This window comes from Acanthopagrus latus, chromosome 15, assembly GCF_904848185.1.
Source record: "Acanthopagrus latus isolate v.2019 chromosome 15, fAcaLat1.1, whole genome shotgun sequence".
Taxonomy (NCBI): Eukaryota; Metazoa; Chordata; class Actinopteri; order Spariformes; family Sparidae; genus Acanthopagrus; species Acanthopagrus latus.
In genome coordinates, this window is record NC_051053.1 from 7,094,365 (window position 1) to 7,120,745 (window position 26,381).

At 42.0% G+C, this 26,381-nt stretch overlaps 2 protein-coding genes across 2 annotated transcripts; both read right to left on the reverse strand.

The window, feature by feature from the left end:
• Positions 1-263: 263 nt before the first annotated feature.
• LOC119033694 (pyrokinin-1 receptor-like) lies at positions 264-5,235 on the reverse strand. Its single transcript, XM_037124094.1, has 7 exons — positions 5,149-5,235; positions 3,477-3,647; positions 3,257-3,353; positions 2,456-2,661; positions 1,900-2,121; positions 1,648-1,825; positions 264-1,383 (listed from the first exon to the last, which is right to left on the reverse strand). Exons 2-7 carry the CDS (start codon positions 3,624-3,626, stop codon positions 1,148-1,150), a joined length of 1,089 nt encoding a protein of 362 aa, XP_036979989.1. The 5' UTR covers positions 3,627-3,647; positions 5,149-5,235; the 3' UTR covers positions 264-1,147.
• Positions 5,236-5,750: 515 nt separating this feature from the next.
• On the reverse strand, positions 5,751-26,281 carry abcc2 (ATP-binding cassette, sub-family C (CFTR/MRP), member 2). Its single transcript, XM_037124095.1, has 32 exons — positions 25,855-26,281; positions 24,180-24,356; positions 22,310-22,456; positions 22,080-22,220; positions 21,840-21,962; positions 21,633-21,688; positions 21,300-21,552; positions 21,014-21,204; positions 19,689-19,866; positions 19,237-19,491; positions 17,957-18,022; positions 17,478-17,615; positions 17,219-17,365; positions 17,052-17,136; positions 16,889-16,955; positions 16,647-16,773; positions 16,096-16,272; positions 15,530-15,697; positions 15,145-15,328; positions 13,880-14,015; positions 13,631-13,733; positions 13,307-13,526; positions 12,155-12,309; positions 11,346-11,501; positions 11,019-11,218; positions 10,739-10,865; positions 10,497-10,598; positions 9,968-10,111; positions 8,601-8,759; positions 8,337-8,503; positions 7,758-7,952; positions 5,751-6,060 (listed from the first exon to the last, which is right to left on the reverse strand). The coding sequence occupies exons 1-32, from the start codon at positions 25,897-25,899 to the stop codon at positions 5,931-5,933; spliced, it is 4,719 nt and encodes a 1,572-aa protein (XP_036979990.1). The 5' UTR covers positions 25,900-26,281; the 3' UTR covers positions 5,751-5,930.
• Between the last annotated feature and the right edge of the window lie 100 nt (positions 26,282-26,381).

The window sequence follows — 26,381 nt, forward strand, 5'->3', positions numbered from 1 at the left end:
AAAGACAGTAAGTGACACAGAAAGAAGATCATTGTTTCATGCTGTAATAAGAGACAGACTGGAGGACTATTGACTGAAGGGTAAGTTGACAACGTGTTAATAATGCTGTGCTTATAAATGGGATTTCTCTCTCATCAGCAGTGGGTGCCTCAGCTGTAGTCATCGTGTCTCCTGCTATAGGTTGTCTTGACAAAACCAAGACTTTTCTACTTCACCTCACTCCAGACCTAACCCAGAAGAAAGTCACACATGCACATGACTAATACTTTTGTACAACATATATTTCAGACTCAACATAATACACATATAATAACATGTCTTTCTTTCATTATTTTCAGGGAAACTTTGGAAATGTGGTATGGCACTTAATGTAAAAATAATATCCCCAAATTAATATCTTCACTGCAGTGACAATAATGTAAGCTGTAAAACACTGACAAAACACTATATGTTTCTAGCGGGACAAAAAAGCATCTGAAAGAGAACACATGTTATTTGACTGCACAAAACCAGAAATATCCAAGACTCTGAACTTAATTCAATGCAATAACATGACACACCAATATACTACTGTCATAAACGATTTAAATAACACTCTGAGAAACTCTCACAAAGATGTATTTGGATTTTACATCTCAAACTGAGGCATTTGTTATGGTGTAAAGGGGTAAAACACAGAGTTTAGAATGATTGTTGTTGTTACTCAGTTAAATTAGGAAATTATTTTTAAGGGTATGAAGCTTCAAGGACAATGTTGTCAAAGCATCAAATTTCAGTTTTGTCCAAATATTTTGACACTTATGGATTTGTGTGTGTGTGTGTGTGTGTGCGCGCGCGCGTGTGTGTGTATCGTGTATAGAAATAAGTGGTTTAGTGAAGGATGTAGATGTTACAGTAACCTCTTGAAATATGGATCACATGTAGAAACAGAGAAAAGAGCTGCAAAAATTGATGATTGCAGCTCGCATTGAAACAGGCTGTCATGGCTATCTCCATCTTTCTGAACTGTCATGGGGGTGCCTCTTTTTCTCCTTTTGTCCATCGGCTCTCGGTAGCATCTACCATCAGTATTCTCTCCGGTTGTTGTGCCTGCTTCTTCGCTTGAACTTCTCTACTGCAGCCAAGACAATCTCCTGTACTTCTGGCATTAAGGCCTGAGCCTACCCAGAGTTCTCCAGCACGCCCTGCGAAATGTGTGGGAGGAAATGCAGAACAGCAGCGGGTCCAAAGCACCGTTGATATACCACAGTGGAAGGGACAAGTACGATTTCAGGATGGTGTAGACGGTGAGGACCGTGTCAGACCACACAACCACATAGACCTGCATCAGTGAGGAGGCGATGTCTGGAAAGTTGCAAACAAAAAAGGCCACCACGACTGCACCTGGAACACAAAACAGATTATTTTAATAGCTCAAATGCATAACTCAGAGGACCTCAACATGGCCATATGATACGTTTGCACTTGTAATGACTTAATGTTGGCTATCAAAAAGGATGCTAGAACCTTTCAACATCACCCTCTTTGCAAAGAAGTGAATGAAATTACACTTTTATAATCAATGAGATAAATAAAAGTACTCAGGAGATTTACTATGCCACAACCTCAAGACATAAACAAAGTTTCATAATTTTTCACCAGGCTCACCCATAAGTTTGAGAGCTCTCTTTTCGTTCAAAAGTAACTTCCCGTTCTGATGGCACTGGATGTCTCGTCTTCCTTCTGGATCCGGCCGTGTGAGACCCATGTTTCTCCTCTGGCGTCCGTTCCTCCTCAGGTAGAACAAGATGAGCAGATAGAGCGTGAAGATGGTGACCAGTGGGACCTGTGTTTGGAGAAGCATATTGAGGGCCTGGATTCACCGAGATAAGCAAATCTGTTGAAGAGCACTCTTCTCACCAGAAAAAAAATCCCCGCTCTCAGAAGTAGAGCACTTTTGTAGATGTGTGCGGGATCAGACTCTGTCATCTCGCACATGGTGGAGACATGAAAGGCCTCTTCTCGAGTGGTGGCCGTGTAGTCCAGGATGCAGGCGCGAGCCTCGTCATAGACCAGAGCAAAGGGTACTGCTGAGACCAGAGAAACGATCCATACTAAAAGAAGGCACGGCAGCCGAGACTTCTGTTGGAGAGGGGAGGAAATTCCACTTGTTAAATTGTTCTGTGAAATGCTAAATCTTGGCTGCACTTCATTTTCTTCAATTTTCATTATGACCAGGTGTCTTTTGCATTTTTTTAATATCACGCTTTCTGCATGTGGCCAATTTCCCTTCTACTTTCATTTACATTTCATTCTGGGATACAGATACAGCACAGACACATTCTGTATTTTCTGTCTGACCACAGCAAATGATTACAGTCGTGGGCAAATGTAGCATAAACATGATTAGAAGACATCCCTGAGCTTTCTTTTTTTCCTGAGAACAAAAAAAAAATGCTTTGTGGAAGTACTCAACCTTCAGGCTGGAGACAGACCACATGGTGTGGCAAATGGCTGCGTAGCGCTCAGTGGTGAAGGTCATGATGACCCAGCTGGTGGTGGCACAGTACAGTTGGCGGACCATGAAGTAGACCTTACATACCACTTGGCCCAGACGCCACGGGTAGCTCTCCCAGTAATAGCGATACAACGTTACTGGGATGGTCAAAAGCTGCAGAATGTCTAGCATTCAGAGAAGAGCATGAGGGTCATTTAGTGAATAACGCGCAATAATGATATATAATACACTGAAGCTGTGGGAAGTTCCCAAATCCAGGAATTACAACAGAATTTTTTTTTAATTATAAAGCCAGTTTTAAAATAAATTATGATTTTTTTTTTTTTGAATATTCCAAAGTTTAATCAAGAAATTGACAGGTTTTTTAATGCCTAAACAAACTAAATATACAACCTCCCTTGGTTTTCATGACTAAATAAACTAAATACACAAATTGAACCTAAAGGACAACACAGTTTCATACTGTTTTAGCTGTAAATATTTGGCGGACCCTGCCACCTCTCTAGCTTCAAACAGTGTTCTGGGGACCTGGTTTTCCTCTGAGAACAGCTTGTTTATTCAGTTCAGGAAAAAACAATATTTCTGAGGTTGTATTTTTACCTCATTCATATTGTAAATACTAAAAGTCTAGTTTCCCTTGTGTTTTCAAACATGAAAATGAAAACTGTTTTATCAAACTAAATTCTAACAAGCTTAATGCACTTCAGTTCGATATCGGCACAACCGGTCTTCCTTGTGGCGCGCATTGGCAGTGTGTACCTGATATGACGAGGCTGAGGAGGTAGAAACGAATGGCGCTGACTCGCATTTGGGCATCCATTAGGAGGGTCATTATGCTCACACCATTGAATAAGACCTATAGAGCATTAAGGGGGGGCAGCATTAAGTGGCTTGCAGTTGTCCAAGAAATATGTTCATATCTGTCAGCATATAATTAACGCTGTTTTACATTAAATTGTGTAGAATTGAACGTTCATACCCCGCACAAGAAGATGATGCTGTAGAAGATGGTCATCGGGACAGCGATTGCCAGCGGCTCATGTTTGGTGACGCCTATGTCAAGCTGCGGGGTGTCACTGGGGCTGACGTTACAGCTGAAGAGGGATGAAAGCTGCTCTGAGAGGTTCATGGTGAGGCAGCTGGTTCTGAGCTTAAAAGGTCGCAGAGAAATGAGGTCCATTATTGTGTCATCTTATGTGAAATAAGACAATGACAAAGGCAAAAAGCGATGAGGAAGATTATGTGATGTGCAGTGATGTTAGCAAGCATCGTCCAGATGAGATGTCGCTGTTGTTTATTAGGCCGCTTTTAAATGAGCAGAGCAAAAGCCATTTTTTTCAATGGTAAATTTGCTGTGTATCCTGGTGGCTGGCTGGTTAGCATGCTAAACATGCAATTCAACACAATACACAGCTAAAATGATAAACTTTCTCTGGATTCTGTTGATAATTTAGTTACATTTTTAACAATTCCAACCAAAATTCTGACATATCGCCCTTTTAAAGGTATACTTTGTGGTTGGCCATCACTCGAAATTAGCTCCAAAAACATGGGGGGCAGCACATCACTAGAGAAACCAACAGCTGCTGTCCTGGAGCCAGTGGCACCAAGGGTCGCAGGAGGAGTCACCGGGACCAGGGATGATAAGGCTCAGCTGAAACTAGATTTGGCCACCTGTCATGAGGAATATTTTCACATCTTACTTGGTGAAATTAGGATTTATTTTGACCAACCTAGGGGTAACATGGAAAGAGAAACAAGCGTGTTTTAGCTTTATTTAGTTTAAAGTGATTTCGAATAAAGTGTTGTTTGTACCATCAGTTAAAAAGGCAATTAAGTGTGTCTTAGTTCAGAAAAAGGGAAAAATTCAGGATATGTATGGCTGTATATTTTTTGTTTTGTTTAGTAAGGAAAACAGAAGTAAGAGGATTTAATATCTTGACACTACATGAGTTTATTGTTTTGCTATTTTTCCTACACTAACAGCTGGCATGTACCAGGTGAAAGACTCTGGGATTTCATCACCTCTTGCCGTACAAACTGGTACTACAGACAGGATGGGCTGGAGCTTGGGCTGGCTGGACGGCATGCTCATTTCAGTAGAGAGCTCCACAACATCGACACTGCTGCTTCTTCACACTCAGTTCATGACATTACTTACATTTTTAAAAATGTTTTAAACCAAAAATCCTGTCCATATCTTAATGAATTGCTCCTAATGTATCACTTATATTTCTATAACTTACAAATGCTGTGATCTAGAAAATGTCGGTGAACACAATTATATCCATTAAAATCCATTAAAGATGAGGCCAGTGACACAAATTAAACCCTTCAGTGAATATCACACATGCACATTTGAAGATACAGTGAGGCTGAACAATTAAGATCAGTGCACAGAGAAAGTCAGTCTTCCCAAATGAACACGACTTAGAAACCTGTTGCATTTCCAGACTGAATTATGCCACCTGCTGTAAACAACTCATAAGGTAACACAATCATTTCAATTACATAGGAACCTGACTGGTACGTGCACACACTGTACAACCTGTTACAGTGTGCCTTCTTGTTAAAGAGCTGTTATTGTGCAGTCACAGCTCACCTTAACAAAGCTAAAAGACCAATATTGGATCAATAACGTGTAAACTTACCTTCTAAAGGTAAAAAAAGGTAGCACGAAACCAATCACCTCTCTTCACAGGCAGAAATCCTCTTTGACTGTCCTTTCCCTGTAAGACTCTCTCTCTCTCTCTCTCTCTCTCTCTCTCTCTCTCTCTCCCTCTGCCTCTCCCTCACCTGCTCTGTTTCCCCTCTCTCCCCTCACGCACTCACCCTGATAGATACAGTATGTATGATACAGTGACGGATAGAGAAAGATTAACACCCCAATGTGTATCCCCTGAGTGGTCGTTATGCTATAGAGCCTTTTCGGTGCTCTTTTTCTTTTAAACCAATCAACATAACAGAGGTCATTGGTCATTGCACATCCCCACTTGTTCTAAAATCAACATTCAGCTGCTTGGTTTCGCTGACGTTGAGCCGTAGTTTGTTCTCCGTGCACCACTCTGCATGCGTGTTGATTTCAGCCCCTCGATATGGACTCTCCTCATTGTACACTTGTCTACTTTAGGCAGAGCATTATACATGCATTATTGTGCAGCACTGACCCCATAACACTTCTAGCTGGGGTGTCACACTTACTGTACAGACATCAGAGTTGCGATGATGTGACACTTAAGCAAAAACAATAAAGCAGCCTTTGAGAAATAATATTTATTGTTCACATATAAAAATTATTTACATACAGAATATGATTTCTTTATATATCTTCCTATAAATACAAATGTTGCAATATTTCTTTATGTCAAAGCACGGTCCAGCTTTTTAATCAAAACAACAAATGCAATTTGTGGAGCTAAATCAAACATAAAAGTTAGAGAGCGGTGTTCTCGTCATTCGTTATCCCGGCATCCTTTGCCATGGCGTAGAAATGACCTCGTTTTTCAAGCAGGTTGTCTGGAGAATCGAATTCCACAATTTTGCCAGCATCAAGCACCATTACCCTGCAGAGGAGGAACAAAGGCAGGAAAAGTAACCATCTGAGTGTGAAAATGTCATTAATGGCTGCCAGAAGAGGATATCTTAGGAATGTCCTCAGATGAGGCGGAGATCAATGTGCATATGTTTGTGCAATCCATTGGAACATAAAGTCAGTTCAGGTTCGAAACAAACAGCACTTAACTGAAAGTAAATGCCTCACAAGATATAAAATCTTGACACACGAACTAGAAAGAAATGTGTCCCTGAACATAAAGTACACTGTGGAAGTCTACCTAACAACAGCCTACAGTCTTCCCCTGCCTTATACCCAAATGCATGCTGGGTTAATCTTGAGCCCTCTTCTTACTTTGAGAAAGAAACAATCACAGAGGATGAAAGGCTGCATTTTACGGAACAATTGATGGACAAGACGGTTTTTGTTTTTTTTTTTCCTCAGAGCTCTACTCTCATGACATCCAGTGGAAGAAAGTACTGCTGTGTGCTTATTTTCAAAACAAGTGCAACCTATACAACCTGATTAACAGCCTGTTGTACATGTTCATAATGTTTTTTATTCTCAATAATGACACAACGTGAAGATAAGCATCAGCTCCTGGCTCGCAAGAAAGCAAACTATTGCACCTACTGCAGGCAGCGTGTGGGAGAACTCAAATCTCTAAACAGTAGATATGGAGTACAATGAATAAATTCCACTCATCCTACACAACCCACCACCTCACACGACCCGGCTATGGCGCTGCTGTCACATCCAAGCAAAGCCACTGGAGACTTCAGTGTCTCGCAGATCTTTTCATGTTTCCTTTTTTGAAGAGATGTGCATTTAGAGGGGTACTTGACTTCGCAGCTGTTGCCATCATGATTTTTTTCACAACAGAGGATGCACTCTAACTTGTGGAACACCTGGCCCACGAACCCGATGGGTACAGACTGTACTGCAAATAACGCTCTCTACTGTGTCATTTCGTCAGGGTGGTGCAGCAGCCCAGGAGACATCACATGGTGCTTGTTTGCTTTACAATATCCGAAAAAATCTGGGTAGAATCACTCCACTTTAACACTGAAAGCACAGGTAATGGGCTCAGTCTTACACCTGGCGCAAAGCAGCTCACAGCACCAACAAAAAGCTGGTCTGATGTCAGTAGCGCAGTTATTTTCCTGCTACTTGAAAGGCGCATTATTCAGGAGATGCGCCTTCATAAGTGGGTTCACAACACACACATACACACACACGCATAATATTGTGGCACATTTAAGAAGCAAAATTAAAAAGCTGAAGAGGAAAGTCTCCAGAGGAAGCAGAATTTTAAAAAAAGTTATTCGTAAAAAAATAGATTTTGAGACAGGATCTCAGGATTTATCAGGACGACAGCTGCTTCACTCCAAACTATTTCACCATACGAATTTGGACCAAGTGTGAACTTCTGATGTGTAGAACAACACAGAACATTAATTCACATAAAATACTAACTGACGCTCCAGATTATCTGCCGTTTAACCTGCTAAATGGACTTTAACACACATTTGTAAGTGTGCGCTTTAAACCAACAGCCATAGATCAGTTCAATAGGGCCCAGTGTGGGTTCCAGTCCATGCACATAACAAGGGTGAAAGAAGACGAAAAGAAATTTGCCACTGACAGTGTGGAGTAAGTTGAATGCAGAGTCACCTCACGGAAACCTGTTCAGGAACACCATCTCACCTGGAGCTATCCATGATGCTGTGCAGGCGGTGGGCAATGGTGAGGACAGTGCAGTGTGAAAACTCTTTGCGGATGGTGGTCTGAATCAGGTCATCTGTCTCCAGGTCAACAGCTGCTGTGGCCTCATCCAGGATTAAGATGCGTGACTTTCTCAGCAGTGCACGGGCCAAACACAGCAGCTGCCTCTGTCCAACACTGGGAAAACAGCGTCATGCTCAACGTGTGTTTGTGGAACATGGAGATATGAGAGTGAGTCATAAATGGGTGCCAATAAAGTGCACTGCAGGGCTTCAGAAGCTGCTGACGAAAACACGTTAGCTGTGTAATTTTACATTATTATCCAAAAATATTGGAGAGTACCACGCTGCCAGGTAATCATTTTACATGTTGCCATGTATGTTGAGGTGAAAATTGATTTAAATGTGTCCTGTACCTAGGGGCCAAATGCAGATTAACACGAAATACAAGTTGTGGCAGACTTACACGTGATCAACAACTGTAAATAAACTGGTTTGGACTGTTTTCATTTGCTGTATCTTTAATCTTTTGTAATGAGGATGATTTATTTCGATGGCCCACCTGAGGTTCTCTCCTCCCTCTGCGACCTCATGCTGTAATCCCTCCTGGAGCCCTGCTACATACTCCTTCAGATGGGAGAGCTCCAACACTCTCCAGATGTCCTCATCACTGAATCTGTCGAACGGATCCAGATTCATCCTCAAGGTCCCGGAGAACAACACCGGATCCTGGTATGCATAGGGTTGGATGAGTCAGTGTCTCAGTTATAAAAAAAAAAAAACAGAATGCTGTGTGTGAGTTAGAGTGTTTTGTGTGTTTGTGTACCTGTGGTATGATTGTGAGCCTGTTTCGCAGATCATGCAGGCCTATTAGGGAAATATCCACACCGTCAATGAGGATGCGACCTTCAGCCGCTTCAATGATTCTAAACAGGCAGTTGGTCAGGCTCGATTTCCCTGCTCCCGTGCGGCCCACGATGCCAATCTGGATGCAGAGAGAGACATACAGTAAATGAGTAACATCTTTTCGGATTTTGATATGTTATAATCATGTCTGCTTTGTAGTAGGCACTTCCATAACATAAGATGCAATGCCTGGTACCTTTCTTGGTTGTTACCTGTGCATGCCTTGTGCTGCAGACTGTGTGCAATGTGCACATACTGGACTTGCACTAAAAGCCTCACTAATGAAAAGATCAAGGTTGATGGACCCAAGGGGGGGAGAGCCAGTCCCTTAAATCAAGTATTCTGTATATATATATAAGCACCTGAGACCAATAAATAAACCATCCACACTGGCTTGGAAAGATAAAAGGCATGAAATGAGCAGGGACTAAAAAGGAGTTCAGATTTAGGTTTTCTTTAAGAGAAGCAACAAAACAAAGGCGGAGCTAGGCTGACTTAAACGTCGCACATTTGATGTGTAGAATCCCTCCATGTGTAACACGGTCAAACCTGTTTCATCTGATTTGACAGGTTTTCTTGATCTAAAGTTACTAGTTATTTACAGTGTGCGCAGGCAGTCACAAAATATAAACAGCAGCTACAAAACTAAACAGAATTATTGCTCGATTCCTCGAGCATGATGATATCACAAAACCTTCAGCATCAACACATCTGGAAACCCATGTTTTTCACTGGACCAGAATGCAATCTGAAAAGTAACCAGTAACCATATCCAGTGGAGTAAAACAGGACAATGTTTACCTCTGAGATTAAGTGGAGTAAAAGAATAAAGTTGCATCAAATGGAAATACTCAAATAAAGCACCCTGAATTTGTACTGACACAGTAGTTCAGTAAATGTAGTAGTTAATGTCAACATTAAAAACATTGATAAATGATGATATTTAATGATGAATGATGAGCTGGGAAGATTCTTAGTACCTAAGCACATTTAATATCAGATACTACTTGAGTACTATTCATATGGGCACCTTTCACTTTTACCAAAGTAATATTTTAACACAATATATTTTGGGTACTTATAACAACACTGGCATTGAGTTTATATGACAATATTTCTGTTGTTTTAAAGACATATTTCATATATTCAGCTGCATCCTGGCTCAATAATAATGATCCTTTCAGAATCAGCAGCCCAATTAAGATTCACACCCTGATAAATCCAACAGGCTCGTCATACACTCATGCACACACTGACAGGTATACAGAGGCACACACACACACACACCTTCTCAGTGCTGCTGATGTCACAGGTGATTCCATGCAGCACCAGGTCTAATCCAGGTCTGTAACGGACCTTGTAGTTTTCAAACCGCAGCTTTCCTTCGGTGGGCCAATCCTCCGTAGGCCGGGTATCAGTGACCCACTTGGCCTTGAGAGAGAGATGCACAGATTAGATGAGAAATGGAGGAGCACTTGTGTGAGCTTACATACATCTGCATATTTCCGTTCTAAACTACGAAAGAGCCTACTTCACATGACCATATTCAAAGTCAACGAATAAGTGTTAAACAACAAAATGATAATGACACCTTCCATAGACACTTTTTTAAAAGTCCTCATGCTGTGCATCTGTATGCCATAAGTAGAACATATGACAGGTCATCAAAACCTTCAAGGTTTCTTGAAAAAGAAAGAAAGATAATGTGCCCCTGCCCTGCCCTTAAACCTCAGCTAACGTCCTAACCTAATGGTCAGCAACTATTCCATTCAAGGAATTTGATACATTTGTTTGGCCTTGTCTCTGTTCAACGTACCTCGTTCTCAAGCTCGCTGTATTCACTCACTCTCTCCACGGCGACGATATTGGTCTCCAGCTCAGACGTCATCCTCACCAGCCAGTTGAGGGTCTGTGTGACCTGCGAAGCCGCAAAAAGACAGAATTGTTTGTTTAGAGCTAATTATCGCCACAAGAATCGCCATCATCATCACTGTAAATATTATATGGCATAAACATTATCTGCAGAGTGTGTGTTGAGAGAGTAAGTGTATCACTGACATTAAGAGCGTAGGATATGGACAGGCCAACCAGGCCGCTGTCCAAAGAGTCTCTTGAAATGACGGCAAACAGAGCAGAGAAAAACACCACCAGGTTCCCAAGAAACTCCAGACGGATGGCGAGCCATCTGCAGACGGAACAAACACACACACACAACATGCACACAAATAGAAGCATGTTGCGCTGAAACACACTGAGACCCACACCCCTTCAGACAAATATTGGTTTGGATCTGATGATGATGTGTATTTTGAAGGAGCACTTGGAATCAATATCTGACCTGTTTGACACGATCCATGGGTAGACGCTCTTCAGGTTTCCATCGATAGTCATTTCGTTGTGCTTCAAAAACCTTTCTTGATGGCCGTAGGCTCTTATCACCGACAGACCTGACACCGTCTCACTGAAGTGTGAGTATATAGGAGAGCGTGACACTGAGTCTAGTCGACGCAGCTGTCTTGATGTCGCCACATAGAAGCGCTGTACAGACAGAAATGGGATTATCCATGCAATACAAACAGAACATTTTCTGCCCCCTCCCCCAGCAATTAATCTCTTCTTCTTCTTTTCACTTTTCCCTAAGCAGTATTTTTTCTGGTCAGCTCACCTGCACAAAGTAGTATACTACAGAAAGAGGAACGATGAGGATGGTGAAGAAAGGAGTAGCCAAACAGATGACAAACAGTGTCCCCAGAACACCCAGCAGACACAGGATCCAGGAGCGGAAGGACTGTGGGATGGCTTCATCCACTGTGAAAATGTCCTTTTGAACCAGTGAATGAAAGAGTTAGTCCCAACTGGGAATTATCATTATTATTATTATTATTATTATTATTATTATTATTATTATTATTGTTGTTGTTGTTGTTGTTGTTATTATCATACTATTACAGTGCTATTTTTTCCTCCATTTATTATAATACCTGTGGGAGCTTCAGACATAAAAGAGTCATTAAGTCCCAGAAAGCTTTAAAACCGGAATCTCCAAGGTGATAAGTGCTGCTCTATTTTCTCTGAGTACCATAATTACATGAACTCCATTCCAGCAGATTAATCTAATATATTCCGACATTCACTAGGATGACTTTATGCAGACATTCACGAGGCGTAGCCTGTAAACAAGACGATTCTGGGAGCTCAGTTTTAATTTGCTCTGGCAGTCATGTCTAGCCCCCCTCTAACCCCTCTGACTAAATTCCAGCTGACATTACCTGGGTCCAGCCAATTATAACAGTCTTCTTATATCTTATATGGAGAAGGTTTGATACGACGACTAAGAGGCTCCAGACTAATTTGCACTTGTGACTCAGTTTGGCCAGGTGACAAGTAATCTTCTTCTGTACGGGTATCCTAATGATAAAGCAAGACGGTGAAAAAAGAAGATGGGAGACATTTTGAAGACCATTAAAGTCCTACCTTTGCAAAGCGGTTGACCACCCTACCGGTGGGTGTTGTGTCAAAGAACATCATGGGAACACGCAAAATGTTGTTAAGCAGCCTTGAATGCAGGATACCAGATGCATTGACCGAAGCATTGGCCAGGAGCAGAGTGCCGAGGAACACAAAGAGGCCTGTCATAAAAAGGAGACGGTCTCTAAAACATATAACTTCAACTTCACAAATTGAAAGCCAACGTAGCACAAAAGCATGAGAGAGAGAACTGAAGAACCATTCAACCATTTCATTCACACAACAATGAGGACAGCCTACCCATGATTCCTCTCTGCAATCATGTGAACATGCTCACTAGCAAAACGCTAAATCCCTGTGTGGCACCTATTCATAATTGGAAACAAGTCAGCTCACTACATATTACTGAAACATATGGCCAGCTAACTGTATATTACACAAATGTACAGACGTTCTGGTAAAACAAAGTGGACTGAGCAAGAGACTGACAAACCCTCCACCTCAGAAACCAGTGAGGAAGTTGCAGACGGAGAGGCTAATGCGGCTAACATTAGCCTTGTAAATTCATGTAATTTTCACACAACGGTGCACCCAACTCGGAACTTGGCCTTCATTTTATCTCAGCTACACACCTATAAAGTTTAATGACTGCATCTTAAGATTGTTGTGACGCTATTGCTGTGATAAAACATGTCCACAGGCAAACAGATGCATAGAAACAGCTTCTGTAGTTAGTTCCCACTACATTTTCTGAATACTACATTAATGTTGAGGTAAGGAGCGACCAAGAAATGTTTGGTGAGTAAAGGAAATACAATTCAAATTTAGGCTGTAGCTGTAAGTTAACCATGAAAAATATCAAGTTTTTCACTTGCTAGCTAGCAGGCTACCATCAGCTCAGTGCCAATTAAAATACATTTCTAGCAAAAAGAAAGACATGTCAGTAATTTGACACAGCTTGCTAACATACAATACCATTATCTAGATGTATCTAGAACCTAAACCTCACCCGGGAGAAATTATGAATGGTTTTAGCCCTATCAACAACATGGGTTAGTGATGCACTTAAGCCTCTTGTGGCCAAAACAAGAAGCACTTATCTCGCCGTCATTTTTAATTTTTTTTAATTTTTACTCTATAAAATGGGTAACCACTTACCCTGAGCCACTCCCAGAGCTCCAAACACTCCCACCCTGGTGTCCCTTTTCCAGTTAGGGTATGTCTTGTTGTAGTACACCGCTGCATCATTGGTCCAGTCACTCAGCCACAGGTTCTGGCCGATGAAAGCAATGTTCTGGATGAAGTACACCACGAAGACCATGACACTATATCCCCAGCCCATGGCTCGCAGGTACTGGAGGTACAATGAGAACTTCACCTGGATATCAGAGAGAAAAAAGGCTCAGGAATAAGCTCTACTTTTGCAATTTTGTGTCATTTGTGCTGTTGAATGTACTAAGCAGGACCAATAACTAAGATTACCTGTCCTGTTTCCATAGTTTCCTTCTCTATGAGCCTCTGGCCTTTCTTTGATTCACCAACATCTTGTACTTTTTTTATGGAACTATTTTTTCTTAGTCTGACACTAGAAAAAAAAAGGACAGAACATAGTCATTCAAAAACAGGATACAAAAGAGACAACAGGATTACTGTGCAGGAAAACTAGAAAGACTGTGAGACAATATCAAGCTGTTTTTTAATGTTGTTGCCCACACTTCACTGTGCGCTCACCTGCCGTTACGCTGGCTACGACGGATACTGCTTTCTCTCTTCAGGGTAACAGTAACTGTGTCCTCCAAAGGCGAGTCAGGTTGAGTGTCCTCTCGCTCTGGGATGAGCTCTACGTCTGCAACGTCCTGGTCACGATCTGAATAAATATGATCTTATATTATATGTGGTGCTTTATCAGTCTTTTTTCTTTTCTCCTTTCTTATTTTTGCTCTTTTGAGTGAAACATAAAAATGTAAAACATTGCTACACATAGAATCCAAAGAAATGTCATTGCAGCATTCATCTAAATACTGACACCATAATCATATAGAAATAGGGATGTCCCGATCCGATCTGCCGGATCGGGATATGGGCATTTTTCCACTGATTAAGGATTGGCAATTTTGAATGTGGACTCAAGATCGATTTTTCTTTTCCTTTTTTTTTTACGTCACAGGACAATTTGTGTTACTCTGGCAAACCTGCTGATAAAATGTCTGCAGTGTGGAAATAACTTAAATTAGAAAGCGAAAGCAGTCCAACGGCGCCATGTAACATCTGCAATACGACTGTTTTGCGAGGGGGTAACAAAAGAGCTGCATTTAATACTACTCACTTGGTATGATAAAATATTACGGAGAAGGTAATTAAATCAATCGCTCTGGATACCTTTATTCCAATTTTGAGTTACAACATGCCAGTATGCACACTAGTTTTGTGGGTCTCATACAGCAAAGCATGTAAAACAGGCGACCAAGGAGATGCTGAACAGACAAGCAACGTGTCCACGTCATTTTACGTCATGACATAAGGAATATGAAAAAAGCAATGGATGGTATGGAGGTACCAAGCGTGGGCTACAGCTCGCACACACCTCAGCTGGCTGTACTCGAGGGTCTGCTGTCACAGTGCAGCGTCACAGACTCACCTGGTGACGCAAGGAACGTGGTAGGCCATAGCATATGCAGAATGATGAAGAGCCATATAAAAGTATATACTTCGTTTCAACAAAATAAAAAATAAAAAACTATTAAAGACCAGCTTGGATGCAGGTACTTTTTTTCTTAATGCAGCTGTATTATCCAGGATAATATTAGTTAAGGCCAAGTATCGGATCAGGCCTCGGCATCGGCATAAATAAGATATTAAAGGACTCAGATGGGGATTGGGGTGAAAAAAAACCCCATCTCTATATTGAAACCCATATACATTTGCGTTTGTGCTATAAAAGCACAGTATTTCGTGTTCCTTCCATTCATTATATAGTGAGACGAACATGTAATTACCTGACTCTGAATGCATCTGATTATTTTGTTCTCCAGCATAAGTGTCAATAAACTCAGAAAAGGCTCCTTTTCTTGCACGGAGGCTTTTGTAAGATCCTACTTCAGAAACCACTCCATCCACCAAGACCACTATTTCATCTACGTATGGCAGGAAGCTCACGCCGTGAGTCACCAGGATACGAGTCTGTACAGGGAAAGAGAAAGTCGGCCTCAGGTGTGAAACTATAATTCAGGTCTGTGGAATGACTGTATATTCACATATCCTGATGTACTTGCAGTGTTTCCAATATATAACATGTTACTGTGAATCCTACCACATTCAAATAGCAGCTCCTCTAATTTAATACTGATAGACGGACTTGTGTCGGCCCAGCTCAGCACAAACCTTTTCTTTCAGTACTCCATTAGGTCCAATCACTTTATCAAAGAGATGCTTTCCCACATGAGAATCCACCGCAGACAAGGGGTCATCTAATAGATAGATATCAGCCTGACTGTATGCTGCCCGAGCCAAGCTCACACGCTGCTTCTGACCCCCTGAGAGATTGATGCCCTGAGGACAGAGGAGAGGAGAGGAGAGGAGAGGAGAGGAGAGGAGAGAAAATTCAGCATGGTTTGCTTATGGTTGTCTTGGCCTCACTTTTAGGCATACTCCGTCACTGAATCTTCCCACCAGTATGTGAAATTAAACCAGACATGATGTTCTTTCTCAGCGGTTTCTGAGAAGCCACTGACATTGTATTATTTTTATATTTAAAAAAAATAACAGAAACGTGTAAACAGTGTAAACAATGATCAGTATCATGATTTTACATATATTCACACATTAAACTACATTTGATTTCGACCTGTGGCGCCATTGCTGCATGACACCCCCCCCCCATCTCTCTCATCCATGAAAAAAAATAAAAATAAAAATAATAATAATAATAATAATAATCTGAGTCTTACTTTCTCGCCAATCTCAGTGAGGTCACCCCCAGGCAGCAGCTCCAGGTCAGGGGCCAAAGCGCAGGCCTTTATCACATCCTGGAACCTGTCTTCTTCATGCGGAGAGCCAAAGAGGATATTATCCCGCAGAGTGGCATTTTGGATCCAGGCTTGCTGCGGCACAAAAGCGAGGGAACCCTGGAGAGAACAGCACTTAGAGTTAGTCACAGAAGTTGATGTCATCACACCGTAAACTGCCTTCTGCTGTGTAAAAGTGGGCATTCACTGGGCTCATGAGATGTTAGAGAGCCTCATTTGTCTGCATTGTTCAACAGTTTGAAGAGCCACCTCTGCTTGTTCTCACTCAGATTTTCTTGTCGTGGTGGAAAAGACTGTATTTAAATCCTGGAGCAACCACTTTTTCCTACTGTTTTTTGGGTGCTTGGGTGCTTAAAAATGGTTTGATCTTTCATCTAAATTACCCCCCGCCCCCAAAAAAAGAAAAAATGTTACGTGATGCTCATTACATTGTTGTTAGGCAGACATTATGAAGTCGGACAACAAGACGTCACCTGGATGTTGATAAAGCCTTTGGTGCAGTGCATCTCTCCCAGGAGCGCTGACATGAGGGAGGACTTTCCTGAGCCCACAGCTCCCACGACTGCCACCAACCGGCCTGGTTTAATATCCAAAGACAGACTAACAAACACACGGAGAGTAAATATTAAAATACAGCAGCAACAAGTTCAATGATTTACAGTCGCATGCCTTAATATCCAAATGCGTAATCTTGTGTCTGACTCATCAAATGTACTTTTTCAGCAGAGGCTCAGCATCTCTTTCCCAAGCAAAGGAACCGTCACACACGCTAACAGCAGAGTCTAAAAGATGAACAGACATGGAGAGAGAGGACAGATGTACTTTACACATCCCAACAAACAGTCGAGAACAGGTGCAGATGCTGATGGTGAACGCACTGAAACTGGGGTCATGCCGCACAATGTCACTGTCAATGTCATCGCCTCCCAGAAACTTCTCCAAGCGCTTCCTCGACACGGACGTCTAAAGAGCAAAAGAACAGATAAGTGGGCTTTTAGCGCGGGTTTGACGTGCATCCATGAAAGGTGAGCTGTCGTTTTCTTACCTGCACAATGGCAGCAATTAGCATCGGCAGCATTGCCAGGGGAAATCGGAGGATGTTGAAAAGAGAGATGGAAGTGAAAGCTTTCTCAGCGGTCAACACGTTGTCTGAGCTCACTCCAACAAACACCGCAAAAGTGGCCAGAGAAACCTGCGGGGAAAAAAGTAATGATTAAAAAGCACGATTAAAAAAAGAAAAGAAAAAAAAAAGACCATGTTGAACTGCCATTTGTGAAAGAGGTTAACTGTGAAGAAGAACTCACCAAAGCCGGGGCACAGCTGAAGATGAAGGTGGAGACGGACGACAGGTAGGCAAACTTCCTCATGACTTTTAATTCTTTTCCTCTGATGCCCTCCACCTGCGCCTGGAAGGAGGGCTCCCACCCGTACAGCTTCAAGATCTGGTGGCAGGTGAAAGATAAAGAGGGGAGGGGCGAGGGAGTTAGTGTGTGAAGTGCTGAGGACGCGGAGGGATGTTTTTTTATAACTCTCTGCCAAAATAAAACACAGGTGGTGGAAGCAGTATAATAGAAGGCCCCGTGGATTAAACGTTTCGGCTTTTCCCAGAGGCTAATATCCTTTCTTCTGAGAAAGTTCTCACATAATTGCCTTCCCCACCCTCCACCCTTTCATTGTACTCAAATCATTTCACTTGAATCAATTTCACCCAAAATAGGGAACAAACGTCATCCTGAGTGACTTATTGCTGATGACGGAAAAAGAACTGAATAATGGTGCTCACCTTGATACCATTTAGTATTTCATTCATTATTTTCAGTCTTTTGTCCTTGAACTTCATGTTCTCTATCTGAAAAGAGATGTGAGTCATTAGGGACATGGAGCTTGTGTTCAACAGAAAAATACAAAAATACACACACATGTATGCAGTGCATCCACACATGTTCATATGGGCAAATGTAATCCAACCCAGCAGACAGAACCAAGCAGTGCAAGAGGTTACAAAAACAATGTGTTGGTTATTTATCTGACAGAAAGGTTCCGAGGTCTCAATGCCTCTGTCTGCCTCTTGCACAAGGGATACAATTAGTCTCTGGTTCCATATACAAAAACGTGTTGTTCGTATTCATGGAGTGTGGTTTAATAAATGACTTGAATCATAGCCTTTGTGAAAGGAGATTAAAGGCACAATATGTGCTTGGCCAGCTCTGCAGGAGAGCCAGGTGCAGATACATATGCTGGAGATATATTATATGTGTATATATAAATATATAAATATAAATATAAATATAAATATACACACTTACATTCAGTAAAAAAACAGTACAAATATGAAGTCTACACACATAATTGTATGTACCGCTCAAGTTGTGATTAATTGAATGACCCTGAATTAAAAATCATTGTGTTTTATGCTCAAGCACGAGGGTTTTTATTGTGTACATTTTCACGAACACATAGGACTTAAGTAGGTCTGCATATATAGTTCGGTGTTGATACTCTAGTTCTATAGGCTCTGTAGGCTAGTTCTTTTGCTTCTTAAATGCACCAAAACATGGCATCATTGAAATGGAAATGCAAAGTAGAGTAATAGTTTAAAAAAAAAAAAAATGAACGCTCATTTAGGCCTTTTAATAATCTTGACAGGCTGCCTGACCTTCATTATAAGATACATGTTTTGCAGCGCCAGACAGATTTTATGGGTGAGGGATGGGGGCAAACATGGCTATTTTGATAGTAAAGGCTGCTGACCCCTGTTCTAGAATCACATCAGATTCTGTTTTTTATCAACAGGAGGACAGCTCATGGATTACTTTTTAACTTTTTAGATAAATAAGTGGATTTATCTTCGCTCCTGTTTATCAGCCTGATGGCAACCGGTGATCTGCATGGATGACCACCGTTGTCTGTAGTTTATGTACTGTAATGCTGACTGCTGACTGGAGCTGGAGAGGAGATGTGCTTCACCTGAACGTAATGTCACAGAGAGGAGAGGGGGGAACAGAAGAGGGGGAATGTTAATGCTTATATAATTATCCTCAAAGTGTGTGCATTTCTGCTGACCTGGATTTTCCTGGCCTTGGTAGCCAGCAGTCCATTGATCGGCACCATTAGCACCATGACTGCCAGTCCTGCCAGCACGGACGGTCCCAACTCGAACCACAGGAAAACAATAGAAACGATGATCTGCAGCGGGCAGGACCACAGCAGGTGGATGAAGTTGGTCACATCGTTGAAGCGCTGGGCGTCTGCCGACATCAAGTTCACCGTTTCGCCAACGGTTGACTCTTTACGGGCCTCATTAGATACCACCAATGCCTTGAAAAGAAATGGATGGAGGAGGGATTGCAGAGAGAGAGAGGTGGATGGAAAAGAAGAAAGAGGAGGAGAATTAGGGGTAGCAATTTATATACTCAAGCACGGCAAACTGGTGTATTTATTCTTTAACTTTGTATAAGGTTAAAAAAAAACAAAAAAACCCAGAAATGTCAGTGTGATGTGACCCATGATATTACCTTTTTGTACACAGCAGCCATTAGAGCAGTGCGAACCTTCATCCCCAGTACAAAGCAGCGCTGGAAGTACTGCTGCAGTAACAGAGACTGCAGGACGGCCACCACCAGCAGCAGCACTGCATACAGGTAACCCTCCCAGGCATAACTGGATTTGTCCTGAGTGAAGGAGATCATCAATCTAGGAGAAGAAAAAAGAAAAAGAAAAAAACGTGTAAAAAAAAACCCCCAGCTATCTCAAAACCTGCAACGCTGGTGTTTCCCACATCTAATGGAAGTTATTTTTCTTTAATCAATTCCAAGTTTAGGGCTTCAACAACTGATATAAACTATACATTGCTGGATTTGAAATTTTGTTGACTACATGGCGCGTGTGTTCTCAGGTGAAAGGGGAAAGAAGAGAGAGCGGGCCACTGGTCTACATTATGGATCTAGTGGAGAATAAAAAGAGACCATTTTTGTTGCCATTTCATCCACTACTGTAACACACACACACACACCATTAGTGATTTGCCAGAACTTTGCACGTGCTTGTTTGTTGATTGTACCTTGCTGATCTACTTTTGACTCAGAATGGTTTGGAAGAATAGAACCATGACAATTCTAGGCATTCTAACGATGTATGGCATGTCTATACGCTGAAACTGAGGCCTATTTACTTAGCTGTGTTTCTCATTGTTTGGTGAACTAGCCGCGGAGCTTAACGGGATTTATTAAGGCATGTCGTGTACTTTTATCCCTTTCTCTTTCATTTCGTATCCTATTTGCTTTTCTTTCTCTCTTCGCCATTTCCCCTTTCCCCTCAGACAATGGTGTTGGGAGTGAAGGTCGGGCTGAGTGAATAGTTAAGCTATAAGTGGATGTTAACAGGGCCACTGGATGTTATTTTAAGAGCTTTCAAGAGGAACTCCATTGATTTTAACACATCAAAGTCTGTTTACAGGTCTCGGGGAGTAATACTGGATAAATGTGAAAAATAGTTGTAAAAAAAAGATTTTTCTGCCCCTGCTCAGCAAAAATGGCCTGAGCGATGTTATCCGACACCACGTCGATTGAGGCTGAAGACGAGAAGTTTGAGAAGAAAACAATCTGCTCCCTGCGAGTTTATTGACCTTGAGTTAATGATTGCAGCGGCTGCTAACAGAGTACAGGAGCACACCGCGGTAAACTGTAAAAACAAGTGCCGTGTCGACGCTGGTGACTGACTGTGTTCTGTTTATGATGTTTATGAAGAAGAATTCAAGTCGTTCACCATCGACATCGAAACAAAACTGTTAAACAGACATTAATCCATGTGGTCTGTAGGTTTTATTTCAGACTTGACTCACTTGAGGAGTTGAGGACTGACAAATGCCAGCAGGTCCTGCAGAAGTTTGAAGACGGCAGATTCGAGCAGAACCCCCTTGAAGGTCCTGTAAATGGTGGTAATAAGCCACGCATTGGGATAGTCTTCTTCCTCCTCCTTCTCTTTGTCCTTTTTCTTCTTCTTCTTTTCATCTTCTTTTTTCCCCTTTTCCTCCTAAAGAAACATATAGATTGAACAATACCTTTGATGAGCTCGAACTAATTGAATAGGTTCAATTATTCGAAATAATGAATAATACACCCTTTTACCATCATCAGCATGTCCTGGCTCACACCTTTCCCGAGACCGTTGGAAAGGCCATTCTTTAAGTCCTCCTGGGCTTTGTCTCTTCTCTCGTCCTGTTTCTTCTTTAACTTGCACTGGTAGCGGACCTGGGCGGCGGCAAACTCGGCTTGCATGAAATGCTGGAAGCGCTCGTTGATGTGAGCAGTGCTGTCCGCCTCATTCAGGTCCCACATGTCCTCCTGCACCAGCGGCTGCTTGTATCCCTTTATCACCATGCTGGAGAGACAGGGAGAAAAGTTGTGTCGTGCGCGCGCCGATGCATGCTGGGATTCTTTCTGTGGCTACTTTTAACTTACCTTTGAAACCAGTTGAACGTAATTCTGCTCAAAAATGCTGCACCTGCCTCGGGATTCTGTGGATCAAAGCAATAAAAGGCAGCAGGCTGATTGCGTTAACAGCAGGCCGAGGTGATGGAGGTTCAGCGTATTACATTTGTCTGATTATCATGAATCTAGCTGCATCACAACAAAAAGACAACAAAACAATAACCTGCGCTCATGTACCTTTTTAACACGCTCCTTGGCTTCCGGTGGGACATCAGCCACGGCAGAGAGAATCAGGGCAATCAACTCCAGCCCGAAGGAAATGTAGAAAAGGCAAAAACGAGGGATGTCTCTGATCTCTCCCTGAAAGTCAAAAAAGACAGGAGGAAAGATATTTATATCTATTTTTGTTACTGATACTTACGGCTGGAGTGGAAATGTGCATTCTAGGCCTTGTTCCAACTTCATCTCTGCTCTTACCAGCTTGAGTGCCTCTCGTAAGAGGGTCTGGAAAGGGAAGATGTCGCACACAACGAGGAGCAGCCAGAATACAAAGAGAGATCCGGAGTCTACGGCCCCCTCCCTCCGCCTCACTCCCGCCTGACACAACAGCAGAAGGATCTGACAAAGAGGACGAGTCAGAACATTAGAGAAACACAACGGCCTTCCACCTTGTGCAAATAAATAAACGAATGACCACTTGTATTTACCCATGTGACGATGTACAGGACAGGGTTTGCATAGTATACCCCAGCATTTTTCAGCGTAGACGGTGCGTCTGCGCTCGGACCATAATCCTCTCCTAATGTGACGGCCAGGCCTGCTATGGCCGTCAGGAGCAACAGAGACACCACAACCTGCGTGGAGGAAAGACAAACCAGACAAATAAATGACACCAACCACAACATGTTAAAGGTGGAGTCCACTCAAAAGTGTTCAGATGTTCGCGCTTCAGTGTGCATTTTGACACTGGACAGCGAAGTAACGAGTAGCAGCTCCACAGTGATGAACATCAGAAACAAGAGATGTAGATGGCGATGTTGAGAAGCACTGTGGGATCTAGGAGAGTCGCTGTCTTCACTGTCAAACAACTGTTGCAGATTTCCAGATAATCCATGTAGCATGACTCAGGTTGAAATCTATCTCACCGAGGTAATGATTACAGTTTTATATTATGTTCATGTTCGCTAACCTCAGCCCCCACTCTCTGATGTAACATCTGGCATTTACCCAGAAGTGGGAGCCACAGACAGGCCAAAACCAACAGACCAAATGAAGAGCACCTTTCTCTGGTTTGAAAGTTAGCGTTATTAAGTATGAGCAGCAAACTACCGCTATACATGAAGGGGCTCCGTGGAACTTTTGTGTTTGTGCTGGAAGCCGGTTGTTTTAAAGGTCCAGTTTGTAGGATTTGGTGGCGTCCAGCAGTGAGGTTGCACACCCCACAGCTCGACCACACTGAAGGCGGCTACTAAAAACTCAGTCTCAGATATGTAGCTTTACTATTTTCAGAGCTTTGGAGGGTTTTTTTTTTCCACCTACAGTAAAGAGTCATGTTTTCTTGTTCAGTCTCTCTCCGTAACATCATTGTAAAACTGGAACATGTCATGTTATAACAGCAACCTGCAATCAGCTAACATCAGTTAATAGATGATTGCGAACCCTCATTTCATCATGATAAAACTAACTAAAGGCCTTCGTCTTACCTCAGTTCCTCTACCGTTTGTGTCTCTCTTTGCTTTTCACTTGCATTTTAGCTAGACAGGTTATATAGAAGTGTTTTTTTTCTGATTTTAACTTCTTTAATGATGATGATACTAAGCGATGTTTGCACATGACGATTGTTAGCCAATAGCTGCGACATTGTGTTACTCTGTTAAATGAGTGTTAACAGTGGCTAATGTACGTGCATCTGTGTTAATGTGTTTGTGTGAGTGTTGTTAACCCTGTCGTGGGGTGATGAGATGGGCCCAGAGGTGAGGAACATCATATTCAGATGTCAGGTCAGAACCTGCTGTACTGTGCACTACAGCTATCATCCATTATCCATATGTTTATGAATGCCTTTTTTTTTTATTATACTGTATATCATATTTTCTTACATGATTTGTGATTTCTACTCATGTACATGCTATATCTGTTTTGTATTTGAAATGTTCTGTATATAAACTTGATTCATTGTATTGAAGGTGACTATACTGTGATTGAATAAAATGTCTCTGACAAAGAATTTGGGAAATGTCAATAATACTGATAATAATAATAATAACACATGGAAGAAGACCCATTCCCTCTGTACATGTCAGACATAAAAGGCTCATTCTAACATAACGAGAACATGATTCATATTTCAAGGTAATAAAACATTAATGAAAACATTTAAAAGAATTTATGTGGTTATTATGTTCCATAGCTGCTCATTAAATCCTTCACACTGGGCCTTTAAATCAAAACTTGGCCAACGGAGACAGCTTTGGATCAGGATTATTTAGTCACGGTGTGCCTGTTGCTGGTGGAAGTGTCGCTAATTAACATCCGCCAGTGCGTCTGTTTGTTTCTTTTTATTGCTGTGTGCATTACCTGTTTGCAGATGTAGAGCTTGGACAGGTGTTTCGTGTTCACTTGTGTCCTCCTGCAGAGCGACACCAGGTTCCAGGGGGCACAGAGCCACAGGAACCCCAGGGGGATCCAGACCAGCACCGTCTGCTCAACACAGACTGGGAGGTCTGGGTCTTCTCTGTCCAGATACGAGGCATTCTGAGGTGCACATGCAAACACACAGGGATTAAACCATCGTCTATGGAGTCACCTAATCTCAGAGAAAGGCAACACAGACACACTCCCATCTGCGCACCCCTTAACTCACTCAAAATTGCACTGCGGGGACACGCCACATCCCCTTGATTAAAAATGTAATCAACAGTGACTCAAATGTGATTAAACTCTCGGTTCATGGTTATTGCTGCATGTGTGATAAGCACTTCCGGAGAGAGGAGAGAGTTGAAAGGAAAAAAAAAAAACAGACCCTGACAGAGCAGATGCGGCATTTCAAGCTTTTAAGTGCTTTAAAAGTACTGATTAGAGTTTTGAGCATGATGGTTATAATGATAACTGCTATGTGGGAAACTGGTTATTAGGAGAGGCCAATGTACAGAACACAGTCTACACTATGATTACAAGCTACAGGAAATGTGGACTATGTGCTCTGTGCACATTTACTCTTTCTGATGTCAAAAGAAGTGAAAAAAATGACAATCAAAACCTCCTTGTGATGTCCTCAAATGTGTTTCATCATCCCAACATAAAAACCCCCCAAACCATATTCGGCTTGATAGCGGCAAATGACGAAGAAAAGTAGAGGATCCTTCCATTTGGGAAGCTTCAAGCAGAGAACGTTTCAACTATTTTTGCCTGAAAACTGACAGAAATAATGAACAAATTAATTAAAGAGGATGCCAATTTTGACGATCTATCACTCAACATATTGATCAGTCACTCTTTTTGTCTCCACCTTGTTTTTTTGAATGTCCTGCTAATGAGAAGAAAAAATCATATCTATTTTCCTTTAATTTTACAATCCAATCATGTGTATTCCGAGTTACAGCTTGTGAGGGTGCTGCAGTTGACGGACATGCTGAGTCATGTAATACATCAGAGTCATCACTGGTAAGTCACATGTTCGCTGAGCTGAGTGTGTACAGGGGTGAAAACATCCATGTTTTCAGATAAACAATTTATTTTTTTTTACTCATATGAACTGGTTTTTCACAACTTGGTTCCGTTTATTTCTTTATAAATAACTTTCGCGGCTACAGCGTGTCTTTCATATTAGTCTGACCTGTACTAAAAGTCGACAGTATAATGAAGCAACAGTCTTGCAGTGAGGTGAAGCTCATGATGTTGATTTTTTTGTCTGCGTTGATGAGGTATAATGATTGGTATATTGTAATAATATTAAATACAAAATACCAGATCATCATAACTTTCAAAAAACACCTGTCAAATCAACGTGTCTATGACACACATGCTTGTAGTTATAAGAGATACTGCATTGTATGACAGTGTGCTTGTAGTTCTCTTGTAATATTTCAGTGAATTTACTGTCAACAAATACTGATCGTATGTGTGTCAAAAGTTTAACAAGTTATTCAGTATTTTTCATCTTGACAGTGGAAAAAGTGCCAACTAAGGTCATAATGAAGCCATTTCCCTTGTGTCTCCCTTTAGAATCATTAAGCCTGGCTATTGAACTCACCCAGAAGACAGACCCACAGTACTCCTCCAGAGGTGCAGCACCCATGGTCCACACCGATGGCTTCGGCCAGCCTCAGATGACTAGACAACCAGGCGCCTCCTTCTCTCTTTTTCACTGATGCTAAGGCCGAGTCGAACACTCCTACCTCCTTCCACCCACACGCCAGAGACAATCACAGGACGTGACTGTGAGGGACTTTGAGCCATGAGGCTTTCAAGCACAAACTTTCATCCTCCTTGTGCACAGGAGAGATAATATGACAGAGACTGAAAAAGTCTGGATCAATGTAAGTGCAGCACTTAAGTCTTGTTTCTGGCAGAAGATCTTAAGGGTTGTCCTCTAGCGGTCCACAATGACTCGTCGATGTCTCCAAGAGGCACACACACACACGCACACACACACACACACACACACACACACTGTCCTCCTGGTCGGTAAATGAGGAGACTCACCAACTGCCTGTCAAAGTCATTGCGAAGAGTCCAGGCTTGTACCAGCCCACTGACGCTCACGTGTGTCTAAAGTTC

Coding starts and splice junctions, on each gene's coding strand:
- abcc2 (XM_037124095.1), bottom strand. CDS start 25,899: ATGGGTGCTGCACCTCTGGAGGAGTACTGTGGGTCTGTCTTCTGG. Junction 24,357..25,854: donor ACTGTGGGTCTGTCTTCTGG/GTGAGTTCAATA, acceptor TGTGCACCTCAG/AATGCCTCGTATCTGGACAG. Junction 21,553..21,632: donor ACGTTCAACTGGTTTCAAAG/GTAAGTTAAAAG, acceptor CTGTCTCTCCAG/CATGGTGATAAAGGGATACA.
- LOC119033694 (XM_037124094.1), bottom strand. CDS start 3,626: ATGAACCTCTCAGAGCAGCTTTCATCCCTCTTCAGCTGTAACGTCAGC. Junction 2,122..2,455: donor GGTCTGTCTCCAGCCTGAAG/GTTGAGTACTTC, acceptor CCTCTCCAACAG/AAGTCTCGGCTGCCGTGCCT. Junction 1,384..1,647: donor GAGAGCTCTCAAACTTATGG/GTGAGCCTGGTG, acceptor TTTGTGTTCCAG/GTGCAGTCGTGGTGGCCTTT.